The 17172-nt window shown below is 40.3% G+C and overlaps 1 protein-coding gene across 1 annotated transcript; it reads right to left on the bottom strand.

The window, feature by feature from the left end:
• Nucleotides 1–935: 935 nt before the first annotated feature.
• sesn4 (sestrin 4) lies at nucleotides 936–16244 on the bottom strand. The gene is made up of 9 exons (XM_008420818.2): nucleotides 15975–16244; nucleotides 6530–6727; nucleotides 6260–6442; nucleotides 5191–5436; nucleotides 3985–4099; nucleotides 3739–3863; nucleotides 3389–3555; nucleotides 3155–3299; nucleotides 936–2557 (listed from the first exon to the last, which is right to left on the bottom strand). Exons 1-9 carry the CDS (start codon nucleotides 16038–16040, stop codon nucleotides 2468–2470), a joined length of 1335 nt encoding a protein of 444 aa, XP_008419040.1. The 5' UTR covers nucleotides 16041–16244; the 3' UTR covers nucleotides 936–2467.
• Nucleotides 16245–17172: the final 928 nt, after the last annotated feature.

Here is a 17172-nt window from a genome sequence, read left to right as displayed (position 1 = left end):
GAAACCGTAACTTTTTTCCAGCTGAACAGAAACAAAACAGTCCAAACCAAAAGAGGAATGATGTGGAATCAACACACAGCTTAAGTTATTACAGCTAGAAATGAGCAATCAAGCCTGAAATCTGAATGTAGTGATGAACTCTGTCTTGAACCTTCAGAGACGCAGTTACAAAGTCGGCCTTTTATCACCTGAGATTAAAGGATGAATGTCCCCAACAAGATTTTCAGAAACTCATCCACATTGATTTTTTTTCAAATGTATGGACTGTAACATGTCGCATCAACCTTGCAGACCGCTCGGGTCTCTTGGTTCTGGTCTGCTCTACATCCCCCGAACCAGAACCAAACATGGAGAAGCAGCATTCAGCGTCTATTCTGGAACATTAATCTGTAACAAACTTCCAGGAAACCTCAAAACCGCAGAAACACTGACTTCCTTTAAATCAAAGCTAAAAACACATTAGAGTTGGGATTGATTAATAATAAATGGATTATCAATTTGACAATGTGCTTGTTTGTTGCATGTTTCTTTAAATTGCCCAGGTGCTAAAACGGATCTGAAAAGCAAAGCTTTATTCCAGGATTGACGCTTCTCTCTCAATCTGTCCTCTTTTTTTTATGTTTTTGGAGACAAGTGGCCTCTTAGCCGCCCTTCTTGACTCACACCTGCCAGCTTGTTATCCTTGAGCAAGAACTCTCCGGACTTTCTTGGGAACTCTGAAACTCCAGTCCTTGATGATTTGATAAGTGGCTAATCTGGTTACAGCAATAGCTCTGATAAATTTGCATGTTTGCTTGGAGATAAACATGGTGGAACTTGGACTCTGTGCAAACTTGCAACATAAAAACTGAAGCAGCAAACATTTTTTCAGCTCGATGTGTGAAAAGTGGAAGTATGCAGATGGGAGTTGGTTTCTAAAGAAAGACAACAGACGGTTTATTTTGATACCTTTTTTTTTTTTTTTATAGAAAACATGTTTACATTTTCAAAAAAATTTTTTGTCTTTGCACTTATTCTCTTTTTTGTACTTTTTGCTTTAAATATAGTTGTCCGTTTTTTTAACATCCATCTGTGTCAAAGGCTCTTGCTGAGATGCTGGGACTTAGCAGAAGGTGAAAAAAAAACGGGCGTAATATTCATCGGAAATGACGCCGGTCGTCTTGCGGGGGAAAAAGAAAACATCCGTTTCCACTCGGAGAAGCCGTCGCCGATCGATGCCCGGGTCCAGACTCCAGCAGTAACAACCCTCCACTTGAGCAGCGCTCCAGTTTTTTCCCGCCTAAAGGCACCTGTGTTATACCAGCGCTTTTGCTTTGTTTTAAGTCAATATGCACTTGTTTCTTCTGCACGTCGCTAAATCTAACTACAGTCTGTGAAACGTCTACGTCTACTCAGGTTGCAGCGCAACGAGCAGGTCCTACAGTCACACCCAGAACAACACGAAGGGAGTAACGCCAAAAATGTACAGAAAAATGTAAAAATAAGAAAATAAAGACTGAAAAAGGATACAGTTTGCTTATTTTCTGCTTTTCAAATTTAGATGAGTTTTAACCTAATTAGACTTGGAAAAAGTACAAATGCAAAAGCCCAAACATGCAACTCAAACACAAGTTTTCATTCACCAAACTCTTCTGTAACGTGTCGCCAATAACATTCGATATTAGGCGTGATCCGAGTGGCTCAGCTTGTCAGAGGAGTTTGTTTGCAAACGTCCACCATCTTTAAATTCCTTCTGTCTCCATGTAACGCAAGTAGGAAGAAAGAAAAACATCTCAAATCGAGTACCTTCTCAGAAACCTGGGTCGGAAACACGAAAACAGGAGGAGAGGAAAGGTGTCGGACCCACACACTTTGTCTTAATGTCTATTGATGAGCTACATTGCATTATAAATATATAAAGTTTAAAAAAAGTGCTTATTAAAAGAAACTATAGTGATGTGATAACTTCCAGCAGTCACGGCTGTTTGTTCTCGACCAGCATCAATACGAAATGTCAGGGAGCGTCACAGTCCAAGAAACATCCTTCAAAATTGACAAAGATTGTCAAAAAAAATAAACAAACAAAAAGCCCCTAATCTCCCATTAACATTCATTCACCTTGTACGACAAAAATCTTTTTTTTTTTCTTTTTTCTATTATGGGAAAGCATAGTTAATACAAAAGGAGACTTGTCTAAAGAAAAAATAGGAGTGTTGGCAACTGATAACACAACGCTGCAAACAAGCAGCTTCTCACAGACTCAACTGGAACACAAGACAACAGGGAAATTTTAAAATAACTACTAATAATTGCACGTAACCTTTAGAGAGGCAGGATGTTTTCTGAGAAAGGTGAAAGATGTGGGGGCAGGGGCATAATAAACACGTTAAATCTGCCGCTTCTCGCCCCGCGTCACCGCTGCCTGCAGTTCAACGTTCCTCGTCCTCTCGGGGTCTCTCTGTACCGGCGGGCCGTCTGAACCAGCGCTTCAGGCGATCATATACCGAGTGATAGCTCTCAGCGCGTAGAGCAGCTCCGCCTGCAGCCGGGCCTCCATGATCAGCAAGTTGACGTGTATCTGAGGACAGAAGAAGAAGAGTCAGAGACAAAGCTTCTCCTCAACTACGCCTGTAAGAGTATCAAATTCAGCGGGACATAAAATGTCCTGATAATCGATAATATTGTCGTTTTGAGACCATTTTCAGGTGATAATGCAAAAACACACCTGCAGTTTTTGTTCAAGTTTAGTTTTATATAAAAAGAAAATTATTTTGAAAAAAATATTTTGCTGCATTTGAAATTATGTTATTTTCTTTCCACATAATTTTATATTTTGGTTCATATTTCGTCTTATTATGTAATTTTAAAATATTTAATAATTGATGTTTGCTCTGTTCAGTACTTGAGTTGAATTTTTACCCAAAAATTTTTTAATTTCACCTGAGTAATTTCTTGAACGGCTACTTTTTACTTTTACTTGAGTACAATTTTGGGTTGCAACTAAAGGGAAACTTTCATCAGAAATTAATTTCTGAAATAATTCAAAAGAAACAAAACCTGTTGGTCGACTTTGAAAAGCTGCTTCTAAAGTTTAATCTTTGTACAAATGAATATTGTTTTTTCAGGAAGATCCTGTAAATGCAGCTGGTTTCTGTAAAGTGAAATCCTGTCTTACCCGTTCTGAGGCTTTCAGCAGAGTCCAGCTCAGCGGACACACCGGGGTTTTAGTGACGTCTGGAAAACAAGCCACAGCCTTGATGTACAGCTTCAGGTCTCGCTCCAGCAGCTGGTTCACCTCCACGTAGTCATAATCGTCATAACTGAGAACAAAAGTCGGCAGATGTTTATCTAGTAGATGAGCAGGAGCAGCTCATGTTTTAGTTTCAATTCGGCGTGCTGGTGGTCTTACCGTATTCCTAACACATAATGGATGTAATTCCAGATGGCTCTCTTCAGGTCGGAGCTGTGCAGCGACGGGAGCGACGTGACGCTCCTGAACCTGTCGTCCAGCAGGTGACCGATGTCTGAGTACAATCTGTTGATCAGGGAGAAGCCGTGGACTTCCCAGGAGTAATCCTAAAAATAACGAGACAAAATCCATCAAACGTATCTGTAGTGGATTAGTTTTTCATTTACAGAAGACTGAATGATTAAAACCATCCAAAATATTTAATAAGATATATAAAGACATACATTTACGTGATGATTTTTTAAAAACAGTATTGTGACCCGCTTTCGTTTACCGACGCCCGGCCTCACCTGAACTCTGAGCACCTGGAGGTGATCCTCGTCCCGCCGGGCGAACTCCTGGTAGCAGAAGTCGGGGTCTGTGATGAAACGCGACGGATCGGCGAAGCACAGCATCTCCTCCTCGTCTTCCACATCTAAAAAAAGGGAGGCGGTGACAGGAGCGGAGGGGAGAGCGTGGCGTTCGCTCAGATTTCACACCCTGGAGCGCCGTCAGAGCGTAAACAGCCGCTCTGACTGGTTGTTTATTTCTGCTACCTGTTTGCTGGAGAGTCTGCGCCTGCAGGAGACGCTCCTCTCTCTTCTCTTGCTCCTCCTGGGACTTCTGGATCCTCTCCTTCAGGCAAACCATGTCGCAGCTCGAGTCCAATGACTGTTGGCACGAAAACGAGCCCAGGCTGAAAATACTTATTCCATATTTAAAAGACACAACAAGGCTTCTCTGTTCATAAGAAATGATCTAATTTTGTGTGTAATGTCACAAATGAGACCGTATGTAAAAAAAAAACAAAAAAACATTTGTTAGCTAAGGAACAAAAGGTCTTTGGCCAGGATTATTAAATAGATAAAGGCTAGTAATGAATCAGTTACGCTGGCTTTCATGTCTCATGTTTTCATTTATAAGCAGCTTAATCCAGTTAGAAAACAATAAAAGTTCAGATTCGTCTTTCCTTTGTTACGATTACAGCTGAGCCTGATGCTCTCGGGTTTAAATGAGCTGCTTCATGTTTATTTGCAACAGTTTGGACCTAAATGCTATAAATGGCTTTACAAATTTAAAGTTCATTATTAAAGATGAAAACATAAACTAAAAACTGGAGTAAACAATTTTTATTTAAACAGTGTCAGACTGCTGCTTTATTATTTCTTCTTATGAAATTGAACATCATTTCAGATTTTTGTGTAACTTTTGTCAAAGTTGATGTAAAAAATTAGCCGTTATTGTTACTAGGCGATAAATTACCCCAGAAGTTATTGCAATAAACGATAATATTGTTGTTTTGACACAATTTTCAAATAATATAACAATAACAGCATAATAACTCAGGAACACATTCTCAAAGGTTAATAAACTTAAACTTCTAATGAACATTTAACACCGGAACTGGAAGATATTTTAAATATCCAAAATAAATAAACCAAAGTTTTTGGTAGAAAAAGAGAGAAAACTATAAATCATGGAAATGGAAATAATTGAGCTTGTTTTAATTTATTAAGTGATTAATTGTTACAGGTTCATTTTCTAAGCTACAGAAAGTTAATTGTTAGGAATGAACAGATATAAAAATTTGGGCCGATATTGAAGCTGCTGTTGTGGCATTATTTACCAATATTTTATTTGATCAGATTTCTTATTCAATTACTCAACTAATCATCAGAATAACTAACAGATTACTCAATTACTAAAATAACTGTTTATTAATTAACATTTTGTGTCTCCAGGCTGAAGTCTGGTTGGCTTACCCGTCGCCGTGTGATATGTTCGGAGGGTTGCCTGAGCGACTGAGGCACGTTGGCGTTGCCGTTGGCAGCATCAAAGGGGCAGAAGGTCGGCGGGGTGCCGTTGGGAGATTTGGCGAGGTGGGCGAGGTCCGAGTCCGTGTCGCATCCGAAGATGAAGCTGCAGAGCGAGTGGCAGTGGGCCAGGATGACCACGGCCTGCACCAGCTCGGCCAGCGACCAGCACTGCTCACCGGCCTTCAGCAGCGACTGGAGACAACACCGAGGAAAAACAAGACGCTTAGAGCACCGCTCTGATTAATCTGACTGGCTGGAAGGAAAAAAACATGTTTAAGACATTATTAGAGATTAAAAGATACCATGTGAAAGTAACAACCTTTAAAGGGCTACTAAACATATTTTCTATTAAGCAAACATGATCTGATAAAATATTCTGATTTTAAATGTTGTGTTTTTATTATTTGTTAGCAGATAATTATGTGATGAACTTTCAATAGTATTTGAGTTTATTGAATGGGTCTGTATCATGCATTGTGCATTATTGTAGTGAAAACTAATGAATTAGTTATTGAAATAATTAAGGATAGTTAGCATGTCTACTGATAACGGCGGATTAACGGTTTTCCTGGAACGGTAAGATGTTTTTTCACCATTGACACATCCAGCAGCGCATACACAAACATGACTGACAGCACTAACATCCTCCTCCTCCTGGCTCGGCTGTTTTTGACCGGGAGCGAGCCGTAGCTCAGAGACGAGGTGGAGGAGTTTGATCTCTTCAGATTGTCTGTCTCATGTTAAACTGCCACAACATGTTAAAAGGTTTTAACAAACATGTAAAAACTATATTGTTGTAAAAGTTACACACTGCAGCATTAAAATGGACTTTTATTCAACAGTTTATTTCTTCCTCTTGGAGAAAAAAAGTTATTTATCTCCATGGTAGCTCCTCCAGAGCTACCATGAGCCTCTTGTGTCTCAGTGTTTCCGTTCCAGACGATGGATTTAAGTTTAACTTAACTTAGCTTAGCGTAGCTATCAGACCAAAGGGCGCTGAATAAACTCTGCGTACCTGGATGTGGGAGCAGGTGGCGAGCCAGGGCTGGTGGGCCAGCACCTTGTTGATGTGGTCAAGCAGGCGAAGACGAGGTGGAGCCGCTTCCAGACCCTGCAGCCACAGCGGGTCCCCGCCGGCCCTCAGGAACTGGGCCGAGTGCAGGCACACCAAGTAGCTGCAGTGATAACGGGCCGCCGCCTGCAGAGGAACGGTCAGAGGGGAAGTTTCAAAAGAACGGAGCAGCTGAAGCCGAGCACTTCAAGCGTCAGCAGCCAGGTCACCCACCATGATGGCGATGTAATGGCGGTACGGCAGCGGCAGGGGGCCGTCCATGTGCAGGATGTAGTGCTGTGTGCGCAGGAAGCTCTCCAGATACTGGGGGTGGGACGCCATCTGCTGCGACACGGCGTCCACGCTCCCCCTGCTGACCAGCGCCTTCATAAACAGCAAGGACACGCGCTCCTTCTCGCCGTTCACCATCACCTGCAGAAACCAGAACAAACAGACGACAGGTTGGTTTGTGGCGGGGAAACGGTGGAACAAACGACGTTCCACCCATTGTTACAGAAAAACGAGGCTGAGGAAGTAACTATGAAACAAAATCCAATCAGGAGGATCTGACTTTCTCACTGCGAAGTCAAAATAATTCAGAGAAACGCAGTTAGGAGACAGGGTGGGCGATATGGACTGACATTATTTTAATAACAATATACATTATGAGAAATAAAACCATTTATTATTACTTCTTTAGGTAACTGTATGGCTGTGAATGCATGGCACAGCCTTCATCACGCTACAAACACAACATTTCCAGCTTCTTTAGGATAATATGTACTTATTAAAAGGTAGTGTGTGTTTTCCAGGCACATAGTAACTATGTTACTATGTGCCTGGAAAACTATGTCAACTATGTCAAGTAACTATGTTAAATTCAGTTATTATAAAAATACTGTAATATATCAAACATTTGTTCCTGATTTAACGCCTTGAAATTGGGCCTCTGTCTCTTTAAAAACTCCTGCTCTTTCTGAAACTCCACCTTCAGGAAGTCATCACAACATGGCTCCTCTATTAACCCTTTAACGGCGTTTTTACCAGCGTCCCAGTGAGAAGTAGCTCAGCTGATGTGCAGCTCCACCAGGTGTTTGCTAATTGCTGCTGGCTAGTATGAAGGAGCTCAGGGGGGGAAGCTTGGAAGCTCAGAGGAGGAGCTGCGTCTCGAAGGCGGAGCTAAGGCCATCCAGGTGTTTTGCACAGCTGAATGGTTGCCATGGAGATTAAAGGATTTCTCAAACACGCATGGAAGAATCAAAGCAACACTCCAGGAAAAAACATCGCAACATAATGTAAAAACTCTAAAAAGTTGATTTTACATGATACTGGCCCTTTAAAAATTGTGATTTATATCACTAAACTGCACATAGTGACTGTACTTAATATTTTCAAATTTGCTGACATTTATTGATGAACAAACAGTGGAGAAAACAGCAAAAATAAGATTTCTCCTTGGATAAATTTACATCAATATCCAAAATGCATCATGGCAATGATAAGAAAGTTTTAATGATAAATGCTGAAAGATGCGATAAATGCCCACCTCTACTATGAGAGTCAAAAGGCATCCATAAACTCTAAATCCAATGAAACAGACGTAAACATGAGCAGCACAGCGCCGTCCTCCCTTCACAGCCATTACGGCCCTTAGATTTATAGCCAGGAACGTCTTGGCCCGAGATGAAGTTGGAGCTTCCAGCGTCATGTGACGGCGGGCTCAGGCTGCGCTTTGGACCGGAGTCATGTTCCACACCTTAAATCAGAGGAAGAGGGGCCGTTTTGGAAGAAGAGCGGCGGCGCCAGGAGAGAGTTAACGCATTCCTGACTTTCTTTTTCCTAGAAATTCAACAAGCACCCAAACAACATCTCAACAGAAGCAAAGTCGGATTGTGTTCACGAGTGAGAGAGGCTTCTTTAGTTTGTTTGATGTTTATCTAATGTAGTCGAGACGCTGGATTAACTTGTTTATTTGAAAGCTGAAAGTAAGAGTAAAAAAAAGAAAAAGCACAAAAAATGCCGTTTGAAAAGGGGCTTTACACCGAGGAAGCGAAGATGAAGAAACTAATATGAAAACTGAGCGGAGGAGGCCTGAAAGAGGGAAGCTCGGCGAGGATCGAAGACGTGGAGGAGGCCAAAGACTCAAACATGGGAGCGACTGCACTGAGGGGCCCGGGGCCAATAGAAACAGACCAATGTAGAGCGGGAGGCTGGCCGGCCCGCACCAGTAGCTTGTTTTCCTTCTCTCTACATAATATAATGGCTTCTAGGAAAAGGTGTTCAGGAGCCACAGATCCAGTTCCTCTGAGCGGATCAAACGGTTTCACTTCAACTTCAAATGTAGAAACTGTAAACCTTATCTGGATCTGACAGTCTGTTCTGCCTCTGATCGTCACGCTTAAATCAGAGAAACACTACCTGAGAAAAGAAAAAGCATTTTGGGTCTCCTTAAATGTCATTTCTGTGTGGGTGGAGGGGAAAACAGTTAAAAACTTTCCTGTTTTATGAAAAAACATTTCTGTGTTGACGGTTAGAGGCTACATAGTTCTCATTTAACGTCACACTTCCAAGAACTTTATAGCTGGCAGTCATCTTGGTAGGTATCCATAACCAACTCTCATGACAGTTGCTATGACAACAATAAACAAGCCACAAGCTTAGAACTAGCTCTGACCTCATTCCTATCTAACTTATAAACAATACAAGTACATTACATCCATTACTTGATTACAATTTTTGAGTAGTCTTGTTGTTGGTCTCTGAGCCATGGTGCATCTACGCTTTCCGCTTGCCTACCAAGATGGCGGTTCAGTGGCACAGATCACTTCTGGTTCAGACGTATGGGGTGATTACTTTTTCATCCACGGTTTCCGATGGCTACATCTCTTAATAAATGAAGCAAATTGAAAACTGTACTTTATTTTCTCATGTTATCTTTGCCTGATATGAAAATACTTTGATACGATACCAAGTGTGGAGAAATGGGGCAAACACTTTTTCACAGCTCTCCTTGTAGGACGACCGGCGCAAACAGAGAGTAGCAGAGCTTGTTTTTGCACCGACGCCTCGTATGGCTCTTTAGTATTCAGCAGCATGTTTATCTGGCTCAAAGCTCCATGTGGTATTTCACTTCTCCTTGCAGGGGATGATGGTTCCTGCCTGATCCTGCAGTAAGCTCCACCTCATGACCCAAATAGTCCTAAAGGACGCGCTAAACAGCTCGATCCTTATGAACGACACCTTAATCTTATAGTTTCATACAAAGCAAAGTAACCAAGGTGGGTTTGGAGTTAAATGAAACATGCCGAGGCACAGACCCTGACCTTCTCCAGGCTGTCGGCGCCCACAAGAAATAGTGGAGGAGGAGAATGTGGAGAGCACAGGTGGCTGCCAATCAAAGGCCTACAAGAGCGCATTCACATGGGTGTTACTCCTCGAACACAAGCGCTACTGATTAGCATGCCTAGCTGCTGAATCTAGGTTACTGCTCCATGGAGCGCTAGCTGGCCGGATCGCTGAAAGGAGCAGTGTTGCACCAAGCAGCATTTCAGAGGCCTGCGCTGCAGAAAACACGCCTCATTTCTCAAGGACCTAACATGTCGGGAGGCACGGGCCTATTTTTATTCCTCCTCATGGTAGAATGGGCTCAGATTGCGATGTTGAGTGATCACACTTCCATTTTTAGGGTAAATGACACATGAAGCGGCTGATTGAGAAATTTTCTGGCAGAATTCACAGCGGCTTGCGAAACACCTACTCCTGAGATCTTTCCATGTTTTGTCACATCAGTGTCTTTTTGGGATTTTAAGTGATAGATTTACACAAAATGGTGCATAATTCTTCAGTGAAAGGAAAATAATCCATGGCTTTCACATTTCAACTCAACAGCTGTGTTTCCATTAACTATGAAATTGTGCAAATTTGAGTAACAAATTAAATTCAGTTAAAGGAAACACAAATTTAAAAAAGAGAAGTTTTTTTCTCCAGGATGAGGTGTTTTTGAACAGTGTCAAAATTAGTGTATTTTGCAAACCTGCAATGGAAACACTTTTTTCACATCACACAAGTCAAGTCATCAACGACCGGATGCCACCACTGTTACACTAACTCTGGTGTAAAGCACCTCTTGCTTTTGTATAGACCAATGCGTTTAGACACCATCTCTGTGAAATAAATAATAAAATGAAATGGGAAGTTGGAAAACCCAGTGGGTAGCCACCAGCATCAACATGCTAGTTGTTAGCCTCTCCAATGCTACACAAATGAGTATTCTCTTTCTCATTTGCCAGTGGCAGCCAAACATGAATCTGATCACTATTTGGCTTCAGAATAACTAAGGAAGTAGCCTCTGTTGGCAATAATCTCATAAATTTATGTACAATAGCTTTCAACTAAAAGCAGCAGTTTCAGAAAAGAGATCACACTCAAAAATGTGTTAGTGTAGTTGTTGAAAGAAAAAACAAAACAGTTTAAGCAACAAATCCTCTAAATACCACAGTCCATGGATCTGATTTTGAAATCTGATTTAACAAGTGTCAAAAGTTGGTCTTGCACCGGGTGAGGAGATTGTCTTTGTCATCACTGGCATCCCACGTAATTGATTAGGAAATTGGAGGGTTTTTTGTAATTTCTAACATGTCTGGACAAAGACTGACAGAGAAGTCAGACAGAAACAGGAACTACAGTAAAGTTGAGCATTCACAAAGCAGGAAATGACACATCCTACCTCTTAAACAACATCTGTCTGCTGACAGCAGCAAAATGAAAGATGCAGTCATACATTTGGGAAAAGCTTTCATGAAAGTCATCATTGCTGTGTTTAAAAGGAGTTTTAAAAAGACAATTTTGATCTTTATTGGATGAAAACAGGCTAGACTTTTTGATAAAGAATTTCTTACTGCCTGCCTACCTAAATGAAAAAAAATATATCAAACCCACATAAGAAGAAAAAAAAGTGAGAACCATGTGTGGGAGGATGCATAAAACAACAAGGAGAAATCATCTAGACAGCTGTGTGTGCACTACAAAACGCACTCTGGTTACCAAACCTAAATATCTGCTGTGATTTAGTCAGAATAATAAAGTGTTTAAATACTCAGATCACAACAGACTTAAAAAGTTTCCAAACTCTGAAGAGGTCATCAGTGCAGAGCTGAGAAAAAAGTAGGTCACCTTCTAGATTCTAGGTTTTGATATCAGACAAAGATAACCTGAGTCAATATGTACAATTTAAATCAAATTAAATGTTTATTTGATTCATTTGGTAAATAAACCAAATAACCGTCTGTGTGACCATTGGAAGCAATAACATCACTAACGAGGAATTTTGTCCCGCTCTTCTCTGCTTTATTTTAGTCACTTTGAAGGATTTTGTGAGTAGAACAACCTGTTTAAACATCAGCATCTCCATTTGAGTCAAGTCTGTGCTTTAACTAGGACATCTTTTAAACCGTCTTTTGTTTTGTCGAGTTGTTCAGAGGTGGAATTGTTGTTTTGGATCATTTTCCTGCTGATTAACCCAGGTGTGATTGAGCAGATCTTAAGATCATGGACGGACGGCTTTTCTAGAAGAGAGCATAAATCCTACTCCCATTACTCACACAATCCCCTACAGAGCAAGTGAGCAAGTCAAATTTTAGACGTTTTAAGATATTTTTTAATGCCACCTTGAATTAAATTTAGGACCTTTTGAAAAACATGTTACTATAAGAGTTGGTTGGGGGACCTGAGCAAAGCAAAAATGATTAAATGTACGGGATCTGCTGGTGGTCCAGTTTTTGGTACAAAGAAAAAAACAAGTCATGCAAATTATTGAACTTTTTTTTTTTATTTATCGTGTGATTAATTCATTGATTTACTGCTTACCGTGACAGGCCTAGCCAAAACAAAATTTAAGACTTGTGGTTAACATATTTAAGGTGCGGCATCCCTGCCCTAAAGCAGCAAAGCAACCCCAGATCATCAACACTGCCACCACCATGTTTCACTGCTAGGATCAGAGGTAAGTAAAGTCTGCACTGATAAGGATTTTGTTATGCATTCTTTTGTGAATTCATGGATTTGCACGTTCTCTTCATTTGTGTATAATCACTTTATAACATTAGACATGTTTCATAGAATAATCAGGCCAAAAATGTGGATAATCACAACTAATTATTGGTTTAACAAAGTGGACAACTTGCAGACTAGTATTTGAATACATGTTGGTTATATTTGGTGAACTTAGACATTTAGAAATGGCAAATAAACTTAAACTGTGAGGGGGCTGATACTTTCCTTTTTAATGACACTGTGTGTTGATTGGAGAGGTTGCATGAGGCAGCAGAGAAATGAAAAACATGGGTGACGTCACTGAGGGGAGGATAGGTAAATGCAGACAAAGACAGGCTTTGATGGCTGGCAGAAAAACAGCAGCACTGTGCAAGCTGCAATAAGAAGTGGAGCAAGGGTTCAAGATGACACACAAAGAAGTGGAGGAATGATGCAAGCTTTCTTTCTAAGAGTGAACGGTGCAGATACAAGAGAGGAATATTCAATCTGCATTCTGACTGATCCTGGAGAGAATGTCCATCGTTATCAGAAAACATTAACACCCCCTTTCCTCCTTGCCGGAAACAAGCACTCGGGACCGATTTTGGCTCTGCAACCTGAACTCAAGGAGTAATGCAAAACAACCCAGCTGCAGCCCAGAGCAGTTTGCACAGAGCAAGAGGAGGAGGGGGGTTTGGAGCAGCACTGCCAGGAGAAACAAAGAACTAAATAAGCCCACATTCATCAGTGAGTGATCAGATCTGACTGTAAACAAAGCAGACAGGTAGAGCAAGGGAGATTTCACTGATAAGAGGCCATATTTATTGTTGTTTATTCCCCAACAAGAAGCTCTTTAAAAATGAAATGTGAAATTATGTGTCATCAGCTTTGAGGAACTGTGAAGACAAAGGAAAGTGGAGGAAAAAGTGGCACATGCTTGAACTGAAACCAGAACTGCAGCTCACATTGCTGTCTGTTTTATTCCATTTCTGTACTCCACAATCTGCAGCAAAACATGTCTTTGTTGGACTGCGTTCGGCACAGCGCCCCCTTTCTGTTGCAAAGCGGAAAACAACACCAAGAGGAGAAAAACAACTTTGATTGGCAGTCCAGTTCAGGCGAAAAAACAGCACAATAAGGACGCTCACAAGGGCTGCCGTAAAGCTGACAAATCTCTCTGTTAACGCGGTTTAACACAATTATCACATTATTTTGTTCACGCATTAAAAAACAGCAGTAATTAAATGGCACTGCATTACTTCACAGCACACTGAAACACCTTTTTCCTCATCAAACCCTCAGATGATGTCACCTTCACCTGCAGCTTCATCCACATAAACGTCCCCAGCCGTTACTCGTTTATCTCCACTGAGATAAAATTCAAAATATATTCGGCCTCATATTTTAAAATGACACCGAGGAAAAAAAAAAAAAGAAAAAAAAAAAAAGAAAAGAGAAAACTGTACAGTAGAGCAGACGTTTCTGTCTTTGTCCGGCCACATCGAAACTAACCTCTCAACATTTTATACTTGTTTTCTCTTCTATAAAAACAGCCGTTTTTAGCTCAACTCTCCGAGTTAACGTTTCAACGCAGATGGCTCGAGCTTTACGTGACATTTTAACGGCTGGTGATGAAAAACCACTTGAATGGTGAGTAAGCCAGAAATAAACCAAATAAACATCATCCGGTCACTTGAAGTGTTTAATCTGAGTTTCTGACCCATTTCCCGAGCGATAGATGTTAACGTTACAAGTTCGGTTCGCCTATTTTCGTTTGCTAGCGCTAGCAAACTACAGTTAACGTTACTGCGCTGAAGTTGGGTTCCGATTCGGAATGACAGTAAAAGGCCATTTCGCAGCTTTCTCAGAGTACTTTAAAAAATGAGTTATAATTTAATTTTGAGGTATTTAGAGTGATCAAACCTGAACTGAATTATTAAACATCGCATAAAGACTCTTTAAAATAACCGTCTGTGATATGATAAACTTACATTTTGTTTGTAAGAACACAAAAAATGAAAATTTGAAGTCGTTTTTGGTATGTACATCAACTTAAATAGCCACAGACTGCATCGTAAGGAATCTAAATTTAATACAGAATAACATTTTCAATCTGAACCTCATAACCCCTCAAAAAAGACGTTTTGTAAATCACAAAGAATCATTGTGTTCAGGTTTGACTAGTCTAGATACAGCAGTTTACGCACATAAAACCTCATCAAAGTGGCCCTCGTGTATGTTAAGAAATATAATGAAGATTTCACACGTCAACTGAGATTTGAAGGTAGTTGAACATTGAAGAAAAATTCATCCTTTCTCTGATTTGCCTATTTATTGTGAACGTAATGCTATGAAAGCTTTGACTTTTTAAAGTTACTAAACAATAATTTCTCATATTACATTTGGTGTTTTTTAAGCTCTGTTCAGTTTAGAATACTTTAACTCAAGATTGAGCTTCCAAATTGTTGACGTTTTCACAAATAATCCAATATTGGGTGGTGCTAATACTAAAAAAGATGCAAGTAAAACACATCATAAACAGTTTCTTTACTTATTTGATTACTGTAGACCATCATAGGCTTGGCTATGATATTAGAAATTTCATGCTTGTCCTAATTTTACAATACAGAATAAAGTTTTCTACATTAAAAAATATACAACTGGTGTTAATTAATCCAGTAAAGGTTTGACTGTCTAACTACTTTGGTTTTAATGGTTGACCGAATCTTACTTGGCCCTAATGCTGCAATTTGGAGAGAAAAAAAAAAAAGCTTTCAAATTGCCCTTTTTGTTGTTTCACTTGTAGAATAAAGGTTTCATGATTATTAAAAAGTGTCCTAAATAGTATCTGATCAGTGTTTTGTCTGTTTATTGTGGTTTTTATAATCCATTAAATCATAATTTCTTATGGTCTCACATTCATAACACGTATTTCGCAACATCACAACTGTGTTTTTAAAACGGGTTCGTCCTTGTAGCATAATCCTTTCTAAGTTTGACTCGTCATAACCATTGTGGTTTCTGACTTGACTATGGGCAAAATGCTTATAAATAGCTTTAAATGGCCTTGTTTGTGTTTTGAGCGATAGAATAAGGGATTCAGAAATTAAAACTGTATGAAACCCTGAGTAACTTGTAGTCAGAGTGACAAATGTCAGTCCTGGTTTAACCTTCATGAAAGTTGAGGCTTTCACAACTTAATGAGGTGCTAAAACAAACAAACAAAAAAAAACATGAAGTAGCCCTTTTTGGGTTTTGAAAAGACTAATAACAGCGCCATGAATTATAAACTGTTTTTGAAGGCTATAATTAACGTACAGTGATAGTTATGTTAGATTTTTATCTGGAGATAATTAAAGATCAGATTCTCCTTAAAGATACGGAATAGCCCTTTACTCAAGTTCCAAATCGAAGGCCAACTTCAACGTCTAGTCTTACACTTTTGTTTCAAAGTTTCCTATCTGAAAACAAATAAACCAAACTAACTTCCAGTTCAACTGACAGCAACGACAATATGTAAGCACCGATTAAAAGAAAAGGGAGGCTTTGTTTTAAGCGCCTGTAAAGAGTGGAGCCGTTTTCCTGACAGAGAGACAAATGAATGAACGGTTTTGACTTCCCAGGCTTACCCGTATAATCCCAGCCTTACCTGCTTCTGGACCCGCTTGCACTGCGATATTAGGGGGTACTCCATTTTACTCGTACAGATGATCATTTTCCAAAAACTGTGTCGTCCTGCATGGATCCGGTTGGAGCTGCTAACAAAAGGGAGCGCTTCTGCCGCTGGCCCCCGGTCAGCCTGTCTGAAGCTGCAGCCTGGACTGAGGAGAGCAAAGCTTCCCGGAGCAGAGCTGACAGCTCCAGTAACAGCCCGGCCAATCACCGCGCAGGAGGCGGAGCTGCTAGCCGGAGGGGGTTAGCTACATGCTAATGAACATCTGCAAAACAACAGCGGAGAGGCAGGGACACGGCCAGACTATCAACTTTTTACCAGCTCTGTGTGGGATGAGCTTCTGTCTCTGCATCTCTGACCCAGTTCGTTGTCTTGGAAAAAAATATTGCAACTATTTTTTTTTGTAACTTTTCCACGATTTGTGACAAACTTTCCAACATTTTTACGGAGAGTTTAAAGCTGAAATATGTAACTTTTACAATAAATGTGTTTGTTTTTGTTAAAATTATCATTATGTCGCGATATAATGATAAAAAACACGAGCTCCTCTGCCTTCTCCCAGTGCTCCCAGTACTAATTGCTAATATGGGTGAGCTAAAGGGGGCAAAGGGTGGGACCAGATCATTCCTGTACACTGGTTGGAATCATTGCAATCTACCCAAATAGGAGAAAAAAGGATAAATGTTTGTGGTGTAGAGAAAAGAAAGTGTATAAAAGTAGCCTTGGCTTCTCTTTGGCTTTGCCACTGACTGCTAGAGGTGTAGGAAAAGAAAAACAACTCCATAAAGATTCACAATTCCTAGTTCTATTTCATATTGATTCAAAATGCTCAAAAACTGTTTTTAAATTGTGTTTAAGTTGTACGTCTATTTGCGAATATATTGCTTCTCATATTACACATCCACTTGGCCACCGAGTGTATTTTGAATAATTATTTGATACTCTTATTTATGGAAAAAAGTAACGTTTTTTAAACCCAGGAGTTGGGTTTTAGCACTGTTGATCACTCTCACCCTCTCTGCTAGCTCTTTGTTACAGCTGGCTCACCCCAACATAGCCTGCCAGGAATGCTAAGGCTAATTAGCTTAGCCACTGATGACGGCGGATAAACGGTTTTCCTGTTGATTGTCTAATATGCTGTCACAACATGGTGACAGTTTAAATAAATATAGTA

Source organism: Poecilia reticulata, linkage group LG10 (genome assembly GCF_000633615.1).
Source record: "Poecilia reticulata strain Guanapo linkage group LG10, Guppy_female_1.0+MT, whole genome shotgun sequence".
NCBI classification, from domain to species: domain Eukaryota; kingdom Metazoa; phylum Chordata; class Actinopteri; order Cyprinodontiformes; family Poeciliidae; genus Poecilia; species Poecilia reticulata.
The sequence above is the reverse complement of the archived record's forward strand: the minus strand, read 5'-3'. Positions and strand labels throughout refer to the sequence as shown.